Source organism: Megalops cyprinoides, chromosome 5 (genome assembly GCF_013368585.1).
Source record: "Megalops cyprinoides isolate fMegCyp1 chromosome 5, fMegCyp1.pri, whole genome shotgun sequence".
Taxonomy (NCBI): domain Eukaryota; kingdom Metazoa; phylum Chordata; class Actinopteri; order Elopiformes; family Megalopidae; genus Megalops; species Megalops cyprinoides.
Window position 1 is genome coordinate 8,347,269 of NC_050587.1, and position 18,598 is coordinate 8,365,866.

Consider the following 18,598-nt stretch of genomic DNA (forward strand, 5'->3'; position numbering starts at 1 on the left):
AAAGTTAGCCCTAGTCACAAAACTTCAAAGCTGTACATGCCATATCAAAGGAGCTATGAATGTCAGAAGTTGGACCGAAAGGCTCGTTTGGCAAAATGGATAAAATTAATTAAAATTTCTGTAGGGCTGTAGTTTCAAAACTATTAGAGATACAGATCTAATATGGGATTTCTCCATAAGTTTGGTATGGGAGCACCTGTGAACTTTTTCAGGGGAATCTGAGAAGGTGACCTGATTTGATATGGAATGACCCTGTGTAGATAAGGCCCCTAGACTTAAGCAGTAGATAGCTTAAAAGAGATAGAGTAAACACAACTCAATGTAAGCATAATGCAAACAACTCCTATAAAGGCATTTTCGCTGCACATATAATGACAAAAACAACAATGGTTTTCTAAATATACACTACCAGTCAAAAGTTTTAGAACACCCCCAATTTCTGTAAGGGAAAGACCTACACTTTTAAGGGTTATAATGTTCTGTCTGTCTTCCTTTGTTAATTGCCTTTTTCTCACCACTATGATAGCAATATACTACTTCCTGCAGTGCAATATTGTCCAAATAATGCTTCAGAGGGTGTTGTAACATAGTCTGTTCTAAGACACCTGTAGGAACTGTTTGCATCAATTTTCAAGGCTTAATTTACTTCCATTGCTGCAGAAAAGCTGTAAATTGTTAACCCAGTACTTGTTCCCTGAAAAAGGATTTTTTATAACTGTGAAATTGACATTATTTTTAGTTTTTGGTAACCTAAACTTTTTTTAACCTCTGGCAGTTTACTGCTTCCTTTTGTTCCATTTCAGGTCATTCACTGGACTTGAACTGCTTAAATTTCAATAAATTGGAAAAATGGAGGTGTTCTTAAACTTTTGACCGGTAGTGTATATTCCACTACTAGAGAAGAAAAGTTTTGAGGCTAAGAAGACCAGAGAAGTGAGTACTTTGCCCAATAATCAGCACTGGGTTGACATTTTTAGATACTAAAAGGCATCGAGCATTTAATTTACATTTTAGTAGCTGTTTATTTTCAATATTACTACAGTAGTGTATCCCTCTTTCGCAAAGTCATATAAGCAATAAATTGAACTGCAAGTATTAAGCATGAAAGCACCATACATTTAAAAAGATTCTTTTTCCACTGTATATTTCAACCAAAAATATTTTTGTTAGAAAAGTAAAGAAGAATTCCATGAACATTTGCATTAATTTAAATAGTGTTATTTGAAGACCTACTTGATGTGATTTGGCAGCCTTTCCTTTTCCACCTTTCCCACTTAGGAAAACTATTTCAAATGTTCAAAGACATGGCAAACCATAAAGGTGGCAAGCAATCATGTTTTTAGTTTGTGGTTAGCAAACTAGTCACAGTTGTAAGTTGGTCACAGTATTCATTCTGACTTATTTAGTAAATTACAAATCTATATATCTCTTATGAAAATTCAGAATTTGTACATATTTTTCCAATCCATATAACCGTAAATGTACATATAAATGAATATAGAAGTACAGTTTTCTTGCATCCCTTTTATCCTATAGTTTGAGCTGGTTTCCATGGTTGCCATCTTGATTGGAGTCTATCTTGGTTGAAGGTCTGGGTAGAATATTCCATGTATAACACCTTCTATAACGACATTTGAACATATATCTAGAAAGAAAAACAATGATATTGAAATAAAATGAAAACATTTTGAAAGAAACTTCTGTCTCAAATCATTTAACATTTAACTGTTTCAGATGCAACAATTCATGCACTCCTGGATTTTTACTCCATTTTTGATTGGAGACAGAGGTGTCAAAGTAGCACACAACAGACATTCAAACCATCATGCATTCACAAATAGAGCATGTATGAGTGAACAACTATTGCAAGAATTTCTCTGAGCTTGACTGACGTCTGCTAGTGGGTGTAAGCTAGTACTGGGCATTAGATAGGTCAGCATTAAGGGGTCTGATAAGGTGACAAAGATACAGCTGAACCTCTGACCAGCGCAAACTGGATACTGGTTATGAGATTCTATTTACTGGATTATCTCTGTAATTGGGAAAATGTACGCACACTTGTCTGCTGCCTGTAAATATACATTTTTGTATATAGATGCTTAAAATATATACTGAAAAGTCCATGTAATGGCAGCAAATGTGTTCTTTCTAAGAGTGAATTATTTAAGAGAAAACTGAACTGAAGTCCATCACTGGATGTAAAGGATAAAAAAATGTTGTGAAGGGCTGACTGTATTACCATCAGCTGCAGGCAGCACGTATGGGTCCCGCAGGAAGAGTAGCACAGGCTGATGGGACAGTTTACTGCAAACATCAAGCACAGATGAATCAGGGAAGCAAAAACGTGTTAATGTGTTAAGTCACTGTAAGAGCCGGAATCCGCCATGTCAGCATGTTCATGAAGACATTGAAGAATCAATACTACAACGATGCATAACTCTTAAAAGTCTGCATTTTTTTAATCTTCTCTATTCATGTGATGATATCAGCATATCCGGTGACATTTATAGTTGCCTCTATTAAATGTATTTGCACATTTAAGAATATACTATGTAAGGATAACGCACATGCCCCCTATTATGCAGTACTTACTGTACAAATTCTCAACAGTAATGTAATTACACATGTACCACATAGCCATACTCAAGCATTAGGGCTATGCATTACGCTCTCATTTGATCATCTAACCGAATTCATCAGTTTAAAAGTTTCATTTGTGTAATATAAAGCTGGTATTTGCTACAAGAATGCAGTACATTTGATCTAAACTCTTTGAACTGATTAAAGGATATGAGATGCACGTCTCATAGGGATCTTATCTCAAAGAACTGATGCACATTACTGTTTACCCACATTTCATTAGGAGAGATCTGTGGTTGACAAGAAAGTTGTATAAGTAGCTACCTACGCAACATGGCGTATTGATGGAAATACCAGATGCCAAAAGAGAAATAACCAGTTTAAATAAATAACAAAATAGGTTATTTCTTAATTTACTTCAATTTATTCTCCCGAGGTTTTAATTGTTTGTTTATTATGCTCATTTTTAAGGTAACTGTATTTACTGTGCCAATTTCAAGAATGATTTTGGCATTTTGTGTGTGATATAGGATGGTGAATGGTACATTTACAGCTTTTTTTTTACCATGTGATCACATCAAATGACAGGGACTACCCTATTTTTGCCAGTTTCATTCTTTGATCTTTAGGCGGATTTATTTAATTCAGTGGTTGAAGTTTACCATCCAAGAATGTTCAATGGACATTCAACTAGCTAGCTAGTCATAGGGTATCGCGTGCTACCTGTAACTCAAAGTAATTCAATAATATATATATTTATTTTTTAGGCAGTTATTCACCTGTTCAAATCTTGAATGGAAAATAAATCACATACCTTGATTCCTCAGATTCCGTTTCAAAAGATCTTTTAATAAAAACAAAAGAGAAAAAAGATTTACACTCAAAACTAAACACATCCGATGTAACTGTACTTTATCAAACAAGACTGTATGAAGCAAAACATGGCCTTCAAAATGGCATTTACAATTTTACTCCATATTTTCATTTGGAATAATGTGGTTTCCTATTGCAAATGCTTTACTAATGTTTTTCTATAATAAAATGCGACAACTTACCCACAACTCTCGGTTTTTGGTAATGAGGGAAAGTGGCGAATATTAAGGAAATCCAAAAATACTTTCGGTAGAACTTCATTTTCATTAATTATTGTCTGTAAAAACAAAAACAAAAGGTTGATTTTAAGGGAAAAATCAGCTACTCTCTCAGTATGTTAACTAGAAGACGCATGAAGAAGGGTGATTGGCTGAGTAAATTTAAGATTAATCAGCTGCTAGTAAATATATATTCCACTCAAAAGCTGCTGCAGTGAACCTGCATTCCTACAGAAATGACCATTCACACATCTTTGTAGCTTTCCAATGGAATATTACACCTACTGTACAATGATGGTTGTTGCTTAAGTTGTGCTTTGGTCATAAATACAGGTTTTAATAAATATTCTTTTAGATTTCACAGATGGACATCTTGCCTAATGAAATTCTTTACTTGTGTGTCCAGCATCTAATAAAACATTCAACTGTAGCAGAATGCAATGCAGACATCCAACACACACAATTTCAACAATCATTCAACAATCACTTCTTCATTTAGTGTAGGAGATTAAAATAAAACAGAAGCCAAAAAACTCTTTAGATGGCAATGAACAAAACTGGCTTGAACAAAGTTTTACATTTTAATTTCAAGGGGCCTTGGCAGACAATAACGCCTCAAGATTAATATGTTATTTCCGTGCTTTTGGTTTTCATCAAGTGGGCACACTGTGCTTCTATGAGATTGCACTCTGAACAGATACCCTCTGGGTTCTGTGACTGTTTTATTTTACCATGGAGTGATTTTGCCTCATTTCATTCATACCCTGTTAATATCCCATTCTTTATGCAATTCCTTCAACTTTATGCTTTTCTTTATGCTGTCTACTTCACCACCTGGAACCCTGCTATGCAGGCATGAAAAGTCAATTGTTAAACTGCATTCTCTCAGTAAAATTTGGCAAGATCATGTTGTTGTCCAGAAAATCATTTGTTTATACCTGAAATAATCTTACAGAGACTAATTAGAATACAAAATTCTAACAAATATATATAAAAATAAAATTCATTATTTGTGACAACACTTGTAAGATTTAAGCAGAACTTTAAACAGGAAGAAAATTCCCCAACATATACATTTTTTCTATTATATCAAGGTTTTAGTTCCTATTCAATCATGGTTTTGAATAAGAGGGCACTGTATATGCTTTGTACAGTATATGTGTGATACTTTGCATTTTTGTATGTTATACACATTTTGTTGAGATCCTTTATTGATCAACCTGGCTACTTAGTGATTATGACTGACAAACAATAATGATAAAGTTACTGATTACAACAAAGTGCCTCAACACACGTGGTATTTGGCTTCTAATAACTGGAGCATCAGCACCTTTTAACAGTCATGCTTAATGTAGTTCAACCTCCTCTTTCAACTGTTTCCTTTAGTATGATGAAATCAGATATAATTTCAGCACAAGTCAGCATAAAATGTATGCATTGATACTGTGAGAAGTCCAAATGCACGATTCCAGAAAACATGGTGTATTCCTGCTGACCCTAGCAAATGACAATGCAAGAGCACCTGCAGGTATAGCTCAAGTCCCTGCCGTCGCTGTTCCAGGACCCTGGGAACCCAATTGCGAACATGTTTGGAAGGGATTTCAGGTGTTTTTATAATTTTCTTCAGCTGAAAGAAAACAAGAGACAACATTTAGAATTACTGCTGGTGAGATTACAAATGGAGACAATATTAGTGTAACCAATTTCCTTTTTCCCTGTACTTAAGTGTAGTGGGGTCTCCATCTGAAAATGTATTTTCAGGCCAGAGAGAGATGGCTGTGAGAAACTGGAGAAGGAAATGCTCATAGTTGGACTATGCTACTTAAAAGATTTATTAATAATAATTTTGACTGTAACCTTGTAACCCTGTCATAATATCATAATATTTAAAAAGTATGAAATAAATGGGATTCTCATCGTTTAATTAAAATACAGCTAAAATAGGGCTACACACACCACTGATGGTATGTGGCAGTGTCCCTGGGGTAAGTGGGGTCATCACTAAATTGTGAAACAATACATATTATTCATGAAAGACATGATAAACAATCATATGTAAATCAACAAAGAGAAAGTAGCTGTTATAAAGCAGAAATCTGGTAAAGATGAAAAATGAGCTATGAAAAAAAAAAACTCCTTTTAGAAACACTTCTTAAAAACTCATTTGTCAGGCCAGGGGTACTGAGTTATGCAAGAAGTACAGTAGCCAAGTCAATTTCTGGATCTGTAGAACACATGACATGATCCACAATGTCACTGTGTGAGACATAAAGGGATTTTTTCAGTATTTATGCTGAATTAATAAATGATCTTTAGCCTTTGTGAAAATCAGTCCTATGAGCATTATTCCTGCTGCTGTGCATTGGGTTTGTGTTGGCTGACACCCCTTCTTTGTGAACAACCCAAACTGTAAGAGAATCTGCTTTGCATAATGAAGCCCTGGCACATGACCCAATATTGCAAATGGACCTTTCCCTGATGTGGTAAGCCATTTACTGGGCCAAATTGCCTAATCGAATCTTTCAAAATTTAGTTTTTTCAAGTTGGTGTAAAAACTTGCATGAAAAAACTACAGCATCGGGCTCCTAAGCGGCTCAGTCAACGAGGCACTTGTCTTGTGTTCAGCCAGAGCTCTGCAGCCAGGTTTGCAACTGGCCCTGTCATCTGCTGACAATGACCAGAACCTTACAGTGGTGAAACAAATTTTCTTCAGATATACTGAATGCATTCCACCTACTTACTAGCAAAGCTATTAAGAATGAAGAACTTTCAACAAGAAGTATACCATGCTGCTAAAAATCAATAATAATAAAAACCCCAAATAATTTAATAAGCCATTACTGAGGGAATACATTTTTCACAGGCATGCCTTTCTGCAGGCATTTAACACCTGACTCTAACCACACACAAAGTCTGCTCAGTCAGCACATTTGTGTTTGGTACCTTCATGCCAGCACATTCACTAAAAATGCCAACACCCGCTTTGCTATTCTGTCCCATTTGCATTAGTGTTTTCCCAAGTGTTGAAGGGTCATGTGTGGTGGTCAAAAAAGTTATGGCACGGTTGTGAATATCTGTATTGGAGTGGCATTTTGGCGCAGGGTAGGAGGCCTGTTTTGTGTTTGCCGATTCCCCCTGAGGCCTGGCAGAAAGTCCTGTGAAATGTTCACCAACTGTGGCTCCTCATAAGTTGTATGGGTTTCCAATTTCATTCTGCTTGGTCCCAAGCACAGTTACTTGCAAATGTACTCATCGTTAATGATCTTCTATGTCACATCAGAGAGAGTTTTTTTACGTAAACATTTTCCTCCACTAAACCCAACACATATATTTAAATTAGACAGATACTGGAACCAGATAAAGGTTGCAGCTTATACTTCTGAGCAAATCCTATCCATTATTGAAAGCTGTTTGTTACATGCAGTTCCACTTCAGGGTGAGAACCATGTTAGCCTGATCACAGACTGCAACCTCAGAGACAGATGTGCAGAGGGTGCCTCTGTGAACTTACCATCTTGTGCAGTGTGTGGAACTGACTGTAGCGCTTTTCTACCGTGTGCTGCCGTCCGCTCATCAACACCTCAATCTTGAAAACCTGGAGAAAAGAGAGCAACAATTAAGCACAACAGGATCCACGGAAATGACTCTTCTGGGAATCAATATGCAGTCAAAAGGTATGGTTAAAAAAAAACGTTTTATAACTATGGACTCATGAAAAGTTTAGGACTGTGTCAAGCCTGGCCTTGAACAGCCTGTGTCAAGCCTGGCCTTGAAAGATCATTGCTTTAGAAGTCCTGGCAGGCTGTTTCATGCATTTATTACTCTCTGAGAGCCAAAATACTTACTAGTATCAATATCAAATTTAATGTCCTGCTGACAAGACTAATTTTAAAATAGTTTCTGTAGTCCAATTTATTAATCAAATCTCTCCTGACTCTCCTCTCGTCTAGACTAAAAACAAATAAGCGTCGAGTCTCTCTTCACAACTGGTACGTTTTGTACCTGAAACCAACCTTTCACTGTGTTTTTTCAAGAGCATCTATGTCATTCTTATCATGTGGTGCCCGGAACTGAATAGAAGTACTCCAGCAAACTGACAAAGGCATTATATAATATTAATATAGCCTCCTTCAATTTGTAATCAATACCTTTTGCTATGTACCCCAACATCCTACTTCTGTTTTTATGGCTTGAACACAATATCTTGATCCAGACTGACTTGGGTCAATGTGTATTCCAAAGTCTTTTCCTATGTAGCACACATTCTAGTTTTGACCTGCCCTAAAATGAACTCCTACCTGTAACACTGTTATTGCCCATGTGTAGCACTTCACATTTGGCAATGTTAAACTTCATTTGCCAAGTGTCTTCCCACTTCAGGATGCTATTTAAACTTTCATAAATCACATGTGGAGATTCCAAACTTTTAAGCTTCACCTCCAAATTTACTGTCATTAGCAAATTTACAGAAAAGTCCATCAGCAGCAATTTTACTTGTGTTGTCCTTGTCAAGGTCATTTATGTAAATAAGGAACAGCTGAGTTCCAAACACTCCGCTTCCCACAGCTCCTTGCTCAAATGAAACCCCTCTTATCGTTACTCTTTGTATTCTGTTTAATATAATTGTGAATACAACTGAACACAAGAAAATTAATTCCTACTGATTTAAGCTTGATAAGTCACTCATGTAGTGCTTTGGCAAACACTTTTTGAATGGTTTGATATGTAATATCATAAGCCCCACTCAAGTCAACACATTTAGTATTTTTCTCATTGAAGTACAGAAGACTTTCTCAGCATAATCTTGCTGTACAAAAACCATACTGACTGTACTTTATCATAATGTTTAATTCTATTAAGTATGCCAAGACTCTTACGCTTGGTGACTAATATTCATGTAGATAATTCCCCTGATCCCTGTAATCTTTAAAAATTGAAAACAGAGTCTTTGAGCTTTGTCCAAAATGTTTCAGGGCAAACTCATTCCCATAGTCATATCCCCAGTCTTTACGAGTTGCTTATGTTTGTGGAGACATGACTGCATACAGTTCCATGCTTCTTTAAGTCTTTTGGGGATTATAATTAAGAAACCCTGCTTAGATACCATTGTTGTTGGTAACTATAGGCCCATTTCTCACTTGTCTTTTCTTGTTAAACCTATCAAGTTGCCTTTTCTTTCAGAGAAAGTTGTCTTCAAATAGTTATCAACTTTCTGAGTAAAAATAACCTTTTTCAGTCTGTTTCCACTGAAAGCACAGTACTGCAACTGTTACTGGTAATGCACAGCAGAAAATGACTTCTAAATGAATTCTGACTCAGATGAAATTTCTTGATTTAAGTTCTTTTTAACCTCAGTGCAGTATTTGATGATGTTGATCATGTCATCTTAACCAGCTGCATTAAGGCTTGCTGAAAGTGTGGTGAGCTGGTTCTGTTTCTATCTGTCTGATAGACAATTTTAAAATGTCAAATATAGAATATGTGTTCTTCCCTGCTCCTGTGACCTGTGGAGTCCCTCAGGGAACCATGTTGGGGTTGTTTATGCTCTATTTGCATGATGCCTCTTGGCCAAATTATCTGAGAGCATTTTAATTATTTTCAGTTTTACGCAGACAATACTCTACTACACTTGGGTGTCAAGCCCAGTAACCTGAGTGAAATGTTATTCTTAAGTGTCTCAACACTATAAAAAACTGGATGGTTCTGAATTTTTCCCCTTTGAATTCCAATAAAATTCAAGTCCCACCACTGAGTACCACTCAGCAGTCAGATCCTATTCATGCAAATCTGGGTATCTTTAGCCCTGAAGTAACATGGTAAAGAACCTTTGTGTCATCTTGGATTCAAGGCTGGGTTTTGACATATTAAGAACATTGTAAAATGCACCCCAGGCATGCTACTACAATTTAGGAAACAGATATTTTTTGACATCTCACAGCACAAAAAAATCATGCATGCACTAATCTTCTCATGACTATATTATTTATTAGTCTGAATGGCAATGCATTGTTTTGCCTCCAGATAATTCTGACTGCCACTCCAAAAAAAAGACTCATGTTTAGCCTTTCTATAATGGATATAGATTGTTAACTGCATGTTTTAAGATTCTGATTGCCTTTAAGGCAGTACATGGATCAGACCCTGAGACTGTCACACCTTCTCTGCTACAACAGGTTCTCAGGTCTTCAGAGAATGGCTTACTTTGTGTCCTCACAACCTGCTTAAAAACAGTGATCAAACTTTCCCTGTGCAGGTCCCCTGTTACAGAATGCTCTTCCAGACAGAATAAGGCTTCAAAGACCATCTCTACTTTTAGATCCTTCTTTTTAAATTTACATTTTATTCTTTGTAATTATTTTGTCTTATATTCCTGATATTTTAAATGTAAAACCTGTTTACTTCTGTCATTTCCATTCCTCATTATTCTCTCTTGTGTTATCTTTGTTTTATGTGTTCATTTTTTCCTGACACTTTATTTTCATTCACCTGGAAAGCTTTTTGAATGTCTGTTTGAGAAACGCTACGTAAACATAGTTATTAGTATTATATGCTTTACATGGATATACTATTCACAAGCATGGGGACAATATTCACCATTATGCAGATGATGCTAATTAAACTGGCTTGAAAAACACAACGTATTGCTATTTCCCTCTTCTTATTCCATTTTCTGTATGCAACTCTTCCTACATCTTTGCAGCTACACTCACAAATTTTGGCCAATACCTTCAGCTATTATGGGATTGTGTTTCAATACCCGACAAGTTTTTTTTTTGTTTAGTTTTTATATATATATTAAATTTTGCTTAGAAGCATTTCCCATTGACTAACATGGATGGAACATCCAGAATCTGAACATTTCAGTGCATGCAGATGACACAAAGCAACACTGTCACAATGAGCCTGCTCCAGGAGCCACAGACACAGACCATCTTTCAAGCAAAACTTGTAACTACTGGTTGCAACTATGCTGGGCTTTTTCAAGCCAATTTATAAGTTGCCTTCAAATTTTACTTGTAGTTCTTAACACAATCCTTGCTACATTCCGTTTGCTAGCACAGGACATTCAATATTCACTCTTCATTGTCTATTGTTCCTGTCTTCCTCTTCCTCTGATCTTGTTGCTTTTGCTGTTGTTCATTGTTGCTAGAATGCAGATGTTTGCTCCTGTGTGTTAACAACAACAACAACCATAAAAAGAATCCAGATTACTTTGCAAAAGAATAAATTGGTCTGCCATCAAAATTATTAATATCAAAAACTAAGCCAACTTAAGCTAAGATAGAATTTTAGCCACACTTCCACACACAGTGTAGATGAGCACTAGTCTAAAGCAAGAGTACTGCATCAAGTCAGATATCCACCCTTGGCTGAACAGCAATTAGTTTTGCAACCCAATCCCTTGTCCCCACCCTAAGGGTTAATCTTTGGTTATGTAAGAGATGAGGCCTTACCTATGTGCGTGTGTCTGCAGACAAACAAAACATGAATCTGTTTAGAAGAATACAAGAAAATGACACTTCAGAGTGTCATTTTCTTATATAAGAATGTAAGAAAATATAAGAAAACGACACTTTATGAGATGAGCCACATCACAACCCGAAATATGACAAAGAAATAAAAGTGATCTCACCCAGTCTATTCATATCAGTGCAGTTTCTTTAATTTTGTAAGTATTTTTACATTTTTAAAAACCCATATGAGCAGAAGAGTCAAAGGTCTGTGCAGAGTCTTTAGGCCACTGGTAGGGTTTTTCCGCCATTCATTCAAAAACTCCCAGTATATACACAAGCAGTGTTTTAGATCTAAATAAACACAGAAGACTGGATAGTCAGCTGAATAATATTCATCCTCTCAGGGTCATGTAACAAAAACAAAAAACAGCCTAAATGGTCTGACAAATACCCTTTAGAAATGCATAAGAAATATCAAAGCCCCTAACCATTTTCAGTCACCTCATCTGTCAAACAGCAAACAAATACAAGGTTTGAGCCAGTCCCCCCCCCCCCCCCCCCCAAAACTTCCCCTTCTGGTGCCTACTTTTATCCCTTTGCAAAATGACTGCTTCTACCTGCATCATTAATATACATTACTTGCCAAATAAACAAGTGTATACAGGTGATGTGACTGCATGATCATAATCCTAACACTAATTAGGGATTTGTTATGCAATCTTGCAATCTCATTAAAAACAACAAAATTCTATCCAAACCATTTTTTAAAAATATATAACACAGTAAATGATCAATGCAAGGAAGCCAAGCGCATGAGTGAAAGCAGTGAAATTTCAAAACAAAGCAATGAAATGGCAACAATTTCTTATCTTAAGAGGGGGGGTCTGTTTTATTGTCTCTCTCATTTAATTTTGTTGCTATCATTTAGTGAACTTGTGAAGGGGAGATGAAAATTATTAATCTTATTCTTTGAACATGTGAATTTGCTCAGCTGGGAGCTTAAATAAACACCAGTGAGAAGACTGTGATTTGCATCCTGCTGTTCTTCATGTCTTTCCATTCTTGAAGACTGTGTAGTGTGTCACAATACAGAGTATTCATATTTATAACATTTTTAATGTGCAAAGAAATGTATATGGACAAATATTTATATAGTAATATATTAGTGTCTGACTTCCAAAGTACAAGTTTTTATGCTTTTTCAACCTGGTAGTTATTTCAAATTCAAAGACTTTACACAGTTGTAACTAAGTAGATGCCTGATCACTGCTCCTGTATGCCATCATCACTGAAGCAAGTATCTCAACCCAACTGATTTTCCTCCATGGACACATCGCATTAACTAGGGTCCTATGTGAGGTGTCCAAAATCATCTACCATTTTTTTAACAGTTCTTGCTTCTTGATCACCCTGCCAAATAAAGTAATCCGCCCCAGGCAAAATAAGAGACTTCTGGGTCTGTCTCGTATGTTCCTCCTAGGAATTTCGTATCAGTGGAGGATAAGTGACTGAAGTAAGACTGACATAAGTTGCCTCCGCTGAGACCCCCCTGTATAATAAAGTCTTTTTTTGTAGTGAAAGATAGTCTTTCCTGTTTTGACAGAGTGCAAACAGCATATGCTACTACCCTCACATTTCTGTGAATAAACCCCTGACTGACAGTCAGTGTTCAGTCTGAATTCCTGACTTGGGTTATGCGAGCACAAGTAAGGTCAGTTTAGCTTTATTTTTTTCTTAAAAAAATATCACCATTTGCTGTGCTGCTCCATTTACATGTTGTTCCTTTGTCTGTTGACATGTAGACAGCCTTAGGAGTTGACACAAAACTCATTATGAACATCCCATAGCCGGAAACAAACCAAGAAAGCTTCTAACTTCTGTCACTGATCTGGGGCATTTTGAAATGACATGACTTAGGTAGCTCACCTGTGATCTGAACAAATGACAATGAGATGGCTTCACTTTCAGCTCCACCTACTGCAGTACAGAAGACTTCAATAATGATGCCTTACATGCTCTTGAAATGTCCATCAAAATGTATCATCCAGGTACACAAGATATGTTGCCCACTGCAGATCAGAAAAAAAGTTGGGTGCTGTTTGGGGCATTACAATATCAGCAACCCATGACATCTACTTGCAAGCTGCCATAAGCAAAGTCTAAAGCAGAAAACGGCCTCGTTCACTATCCTCTTCTCCTTTAAAATGCTCCTGCATTTTTCCACAAAACTATGCTTTAACATACTGGCTTGCTTTTAATCAGTAAGAATCCATGCTGATTGTCGTCTTTTATTAAACATATAACCACAATAAGCTGTCACGTAAGAGTTTTCTATTTCGAGAATTCACAATGGTGCTGTCGTCTTATGCATTGCAACATACCGTAAATGCGGGATTCAAATGAACGCCAGAATTGTGTAACTAAAAATGATGACCACTGCATCTACAGACGAACAAGCCTTAAAAAGCATTTAACAACGCTGACAAGCCACACTTTATACGGACAGAAGCACTTATTGAGTAGATGAAGACACTATGAACACCTGGAAATGCCAGTTCAGTTAGGCATTATCCTCCAGCGATGTTACCGGAGTTTCACGCATTGTTCTCACCGTGTATCCCTTCTCCAACGCGCTGTCCTCGGATCGGAAGGAAGGAATGCACACCATGACGGAATGCATTTTGTAAAACCAAAAGAAGATACAAAATGTATTAAACGTCGTAACTTTTCCGAAACAGCTGGCTCGCTGTCGCACTAGTAGCGATTTTGTATCTAATTGCACAGCATCAAAACAACAGCACCGACCGCAGATTAAAAGAGTCGCTCCGGCGGTGACGTATCCTCGGAGTCACATGGTAAACACACGCAAGAATCGGGGCTGCGCTCAATTTGTCCAACATCCGAGTTACGCACAAGTGGCAATTGTCCCAGTTTTCAGTAAATTAAATCTTTGATTACGCATTGAGGTGCCAGGTAGTGTCCATACAAAGTTGTCCCACGCTGCCAAAAAAAATTGCCGCTGGATGACCTCGGTCGGATATGAGAGCAAGAGGTCACACAACGCGCCGCGATACCTGCAGGCTGCAGCGCAGCCCCACAGTTGCCTGGGGTCAACCGTCCCAATTCACGCGTGAGGGAGGGAAGTGACCCCTTCTCCATTCTTCACGTGACATCGCATACGTAAGGAAGAAGGGGAAGGGTGGACGCATTTGGGACACCCTCCGCCCTCCGGCGCCGTGGGTCGTGACGAAAGAAGATTGCGCCCCAATGCGTACTTTTGCTCACCTGCCCTAAACACTTCCCCTCAACATGGCGCCGATCATGCGGTCGAGGATATCGTAATCCGCAAGAGGAACTTTCACCTTTTTTCGGTTGCTGCCTTTGAGGGAGCGCACAAGCTTATAGCCCACCCTTCACGTTTCGTGTGGCATTATAGGATCTCTTTCGTTCGGCATCGCGTTTTGCGCGGACCGCCTTTTGTGAATTTTACGAGAATTGCATTCCATATCCATTCAATGTTTATTCAAGTGCAGGTATACCGAAAATTCAGATAATGTTGAATTTTACAGTACAAATGAACATTTATCAGACACTGTAGTGAAACATTGGTAACATCGGACCGAATGATTCCAGATTGTTTCAATTATTGTATTTACATGTATTCATTTTGAAGCTCTAATCCAAATAGCTTTACGAAAACCTTGCTGGATTTCTCAAAAAAAAACTAAAACGAATCACTGCGATATGCATCTTTCTCATGCGGCGGTTGTCAATAGCTAGAAACCAAAACGTTTCGTACCAATCGCTACCCCTTTTGCAATAAAACCGCATTTACATGTGGCTACAATGTAAGTAGCCCACTGACGTCAGTTATAAACAATGCGACATATAAATTATTACATTACTCATCTGAAACCAGATGATTGATGGGATCTGTGACTCGCATTAATGTAGCCTAATCTTAATGTTTTGTGCATTTGTCCATATTGATATTTCGCATTTAACGTTAATCACTGTAGGTGGATTTCATTTGACTTTTTTGCTGTCACTGTCATTGTGCTTGGAAATAATGGTAAAGATCAGTGCGGGAGAGGGCACGATTTTCAAATTTGTGTAGTGTTAAAACCTACTTGCAGCAGCAGCACTACAATGATGACAGCAGAGCATGTTTCAGTTCGCTCCCAAACAACAATCCCGCAATGATGCGCTTATGTAATGTCCCGGAAAGTACGACTCTTTCGTTCACTTTTCTCGCTCACTTGCGGACTGGGACGCAGCCTACGTGGCTCACGGAATCGTCACGCCAAAAATGTTGAAAAACATTAAAGCCTTAATGTTTCTAATTAATATTCCGGCTTTAGCACTGCAACAATTTAAATGTTACGTTGTTAATACTTTACCATAGTGGGTTAACTACAGTGTAGCGAAGGGCAGTCACTTTATGCAGATAAGGCCATTGACAGGGATGAAATGTTTTTGTTTTCAAAATTTTAAAATTTGCAAAAAATAAATAACTAAAACGAATAAATATTTTTTGATGTCAGCGGTACATTGTATTTAAAACACAGTTTTCGTATGGTTGCATGGAACTCTCCTAAAACTCGGAAAAGAGGTCTTCGCGCCCTGGATGTTCCGGTATCCATAATATTTGACTCCAGGACATTTATGTTTATATGGAGAAATAAACCTCATTATTTAAAGCCACACAACGTGTGTAGGGCACTAGGTGAAGGGGAGGGGGCTAACGAGGGCAAAGAGCCCCCAGTGGTGTACCAAATAGGCTCCTGCTGACGATGGGGGTTATGTTGGCAAGGGGTTGGGTGCGTCCCAGTAACTAGCGTCTCTTTTCCTTTATCCCTTGGTGACACCCATCGAGGAGATAAGAGGTGCGAGGTAAAAATAAGGAAGTATCTAACGCGGTGAGGGAAACGGAACGTCCTGATTCGTCTGAACTTCATTTTCGTTTGAGTTTTAGTAGGAGTCTCTTCCCACTTCACGGTAGGTGTGTTTTTAGAATATGGAATGCACTAGTTTGCAAACAAAATGTTACACCCATAAGATAGCATTTTGTATAAAGGTTTTTATTGATAAACCTTTTATTTTATTGTTAAATTTTGTTAAAATGTTCAATTTTGTGTAATTGTTCAAGTTTGTGTAGAAGTTCCCATCTTGCGAAATAACTGAATTTGTAATCATCATCATGCAAAGCAGGTTTGGCTTTGGTTGCATAATTGCGTGACTGTCTGTTAACCAGGGAATTGGTCATTAAGTCATACCTGCCTAATCAGAGACACATTAAATGCTCCAGTCAGTCTAACTTTTTCAGCAGTTTGGCTGTGGCTGCATTATGGTTGGATTCCGTTCATTTTTGAAAATATATATATATTTTTTAAATTATTAGATTATTTGAATTCTTTTTGTAAATTTTCCTTTTTTTGTATGAGAATCATTAGCAAGGCTATAGCAAAGGACAGTCCAATTTGATATAGCTAAAGGCTTTCTCCATAACCATCAGGAGAAGGACCTTGGGAGTAAGGGATTCAGATAGAGAGTAAACTATATGCATTGCGTGCCCCCGATTAAAAGAAAGATGGTCTCTTTTTAATAAAACCAGTTTGATCTGAGACTATTGTAAGGCAAGGCTGATTGCAGGCATAGGAAAAGTACTTTAGCATGCACATTTTTAACACCATATAGGAGCGATACCAGACAGAAAGACCCACAATCAAGCAGATCTGTCCTTCTTTACATCCAAGAGATGGATGCCTGATACAGAGAAGGTGGAAGAGCCTGCAAAATTAAGGAAGCAGAAAAAACTGAAGGCAAGACTGGGAAGGGTTAAGACATAAAACTCTTGGAAGAACTGGATTAAGAACCTATCCAGGCTTGGAGATATGCCACTCTGAATGGATTTCATGGCCTCACTGATTTCATAAACAGTAAAGGGCTCTTCTAAATGGGTTTTGGATTCAGAGGAAATGGAGGGAATATGAAGATTATTAAAACATTTTCAATGAGGGAGGGATCGCTCATGGACTCACATATGTAAAGTGATGATCAGAAAGATTTGAACCATTGGTCATTCATCTCTTGCTGGTCAGAGATGATTAAACCAGGAGAACTATGAATGTGGGTGACACAATTTTGAAAAGCTGACTGTCTCAGCTGAAAGGCAAGGATGACAGAGTAACCCCTAACCCTACCCCAAACCCCATCACCCTCCAAATTAGGGTGAGAATTACCTCAAGTCATGAATCCTACTGAGTGTGCATGCCATACCAAACTGCAACTTAATCTAGATTCACAAGGTAATTGTTTAAGACTAGTATACCCGCAACACCTAAACTAGAACAATCCAAACACACAGAATGTTCTATGAACCAATTCACCATATTCTAACAGAAAGTTAGATAGCAGAGTAAAGTTGGCAAGTCCTTTTTAGGTAATTCCTATTGTAGTAGTTGCTGGGGTTAGGGCAACACATACTCCTCATGTATGAGCACTCTTTTATTTGGCACATGCTGCAATACCATTATACAGCTAGAGGCAGACTCCCATTCTAGGTAAGAATAAAAGGTGAGCTGACCCGAGTAGGAGGGAGAGAAAAAACCATAGTGGCAATTTTGAACAAGATGGAGACATTGGTGTCTATAGTTTTCAAGCAATCTGGATGGGGAGACCGGTTAGCAGTATTTGATTGGTTGGGGGCTCAACTATTTTTTTTCATTCAAAAACACTTTGTTTTAGCTGGGACCCAGGGTTTGCTGGGGGGCTACTACAACCGGAGTGCTAAGTTCTTTGTATTTGCAGTTTGCGTCCCTGAGACCCGCAAGGCGGCATTTTTGGAAACACATGTTCGCTGTTGGTTCCTAGAAGCTGATGAGTTGGGTGTGGAAGAACTTGACTGGCCCACACAGAGCCCTGACCTCAACTCCACTGAGCACCTTTGGGATGAACTGGAACGGAGATTGCGAGCCAGGCCTTCTCATCCAACATCAGTGCCTGACCTCATAAATGCTCTACAGAATGAATGGGCACAAATTCCTACAGAAACACTCCAAACTCTTGTGGAAAGCCTTCCAAGAAGAGTGGAAGCTGTTATAGCTGCAAAAGGGGGACCAACTCCATATTAAAGTATATGTATTTGGATACAATGTCATTACAATACTTTTGTCCATATAGTGTATCTCCTTTTACAGCTATTTTCAGCAGTTGTTTTTTGGAACTAGTCATAACATAGTAATTACAGAATGAATAAATTGTGATAGTTTTTATACTTGTTATCCTCAATGACCCTGCATGAAAAGAGGCTGAGTCAGTCCTTTAAGTCATCTGCCTGACCTGGCTGTTTTTCTTTTTCCTTACTGTCAAATAGGAGTATATTCAGCATAATGTGCTTCCACATGTCTGTGTCGTAACCTCACAGCACCAGCACAGCCACAGTGCAGACCCCCACACCTCCAACACCGGCTG

At 37.9% G+C, this 18,598-nt stretch overlaps 1 protein-coding gene across 1 annotated transcript; it reads right to left on the bottom strand.

Annotated features, from left to right (window-relative positions):
• Positions 1–968: 968 nt before the first annotated feature.
• On the bottom strand, positions 969–14,037 carry snx24 (sorting nexin 24). Its single transcript, XM_036529789.1, has 7 exons — positions 13,737–14,037; positions 7,183–7,266; positions 5,194–5,298; positions 3,636–3,730; positions 3,395–3,424; positions 2,240–2,304; positions 969–1,645 (listed from the first exon to the last, which is right to left on the bottom strand). The coding sequence occupies exons 1-7, from the start codon at positions 13,803–13,805 to the stop codon at positions 1,575–1,577; spliced, it is 519 nt and encodes a 172-aa protein (XP_036385682.1). The 5' UTR covers positions 13,806–14,037; the 3' UTR covers positions 969–1,574.
• Between the last annotated feature and the right edge of the window lie 4,561 nt (positions 14,038–18,598).

Bases quoted from the DNA above. Each gene is read 5' to 3' on its own strand.
- snx24 (XM_036529789.1), bottom strand. From the start codon at position 13,805: ATGCATTCCGTCATGGTGTGCATTCCTTCCTTCCGATCCGAGGACAGC. The intron at 7,267-13,736 runs GTGAGAACAATG...TCTTTTCTCCAG, and splicing joins CGTTGGAGAAGGGATACACG to GTTTTCAAGATTGAGGTGTT. The intron at 5,299-7,182 runs GTAAGTTCACAG...GTTTTCTTTCAG, and splicing joins TCCACACACTGCACAAGATG to CTGAAGAAAATTATAAAAAC.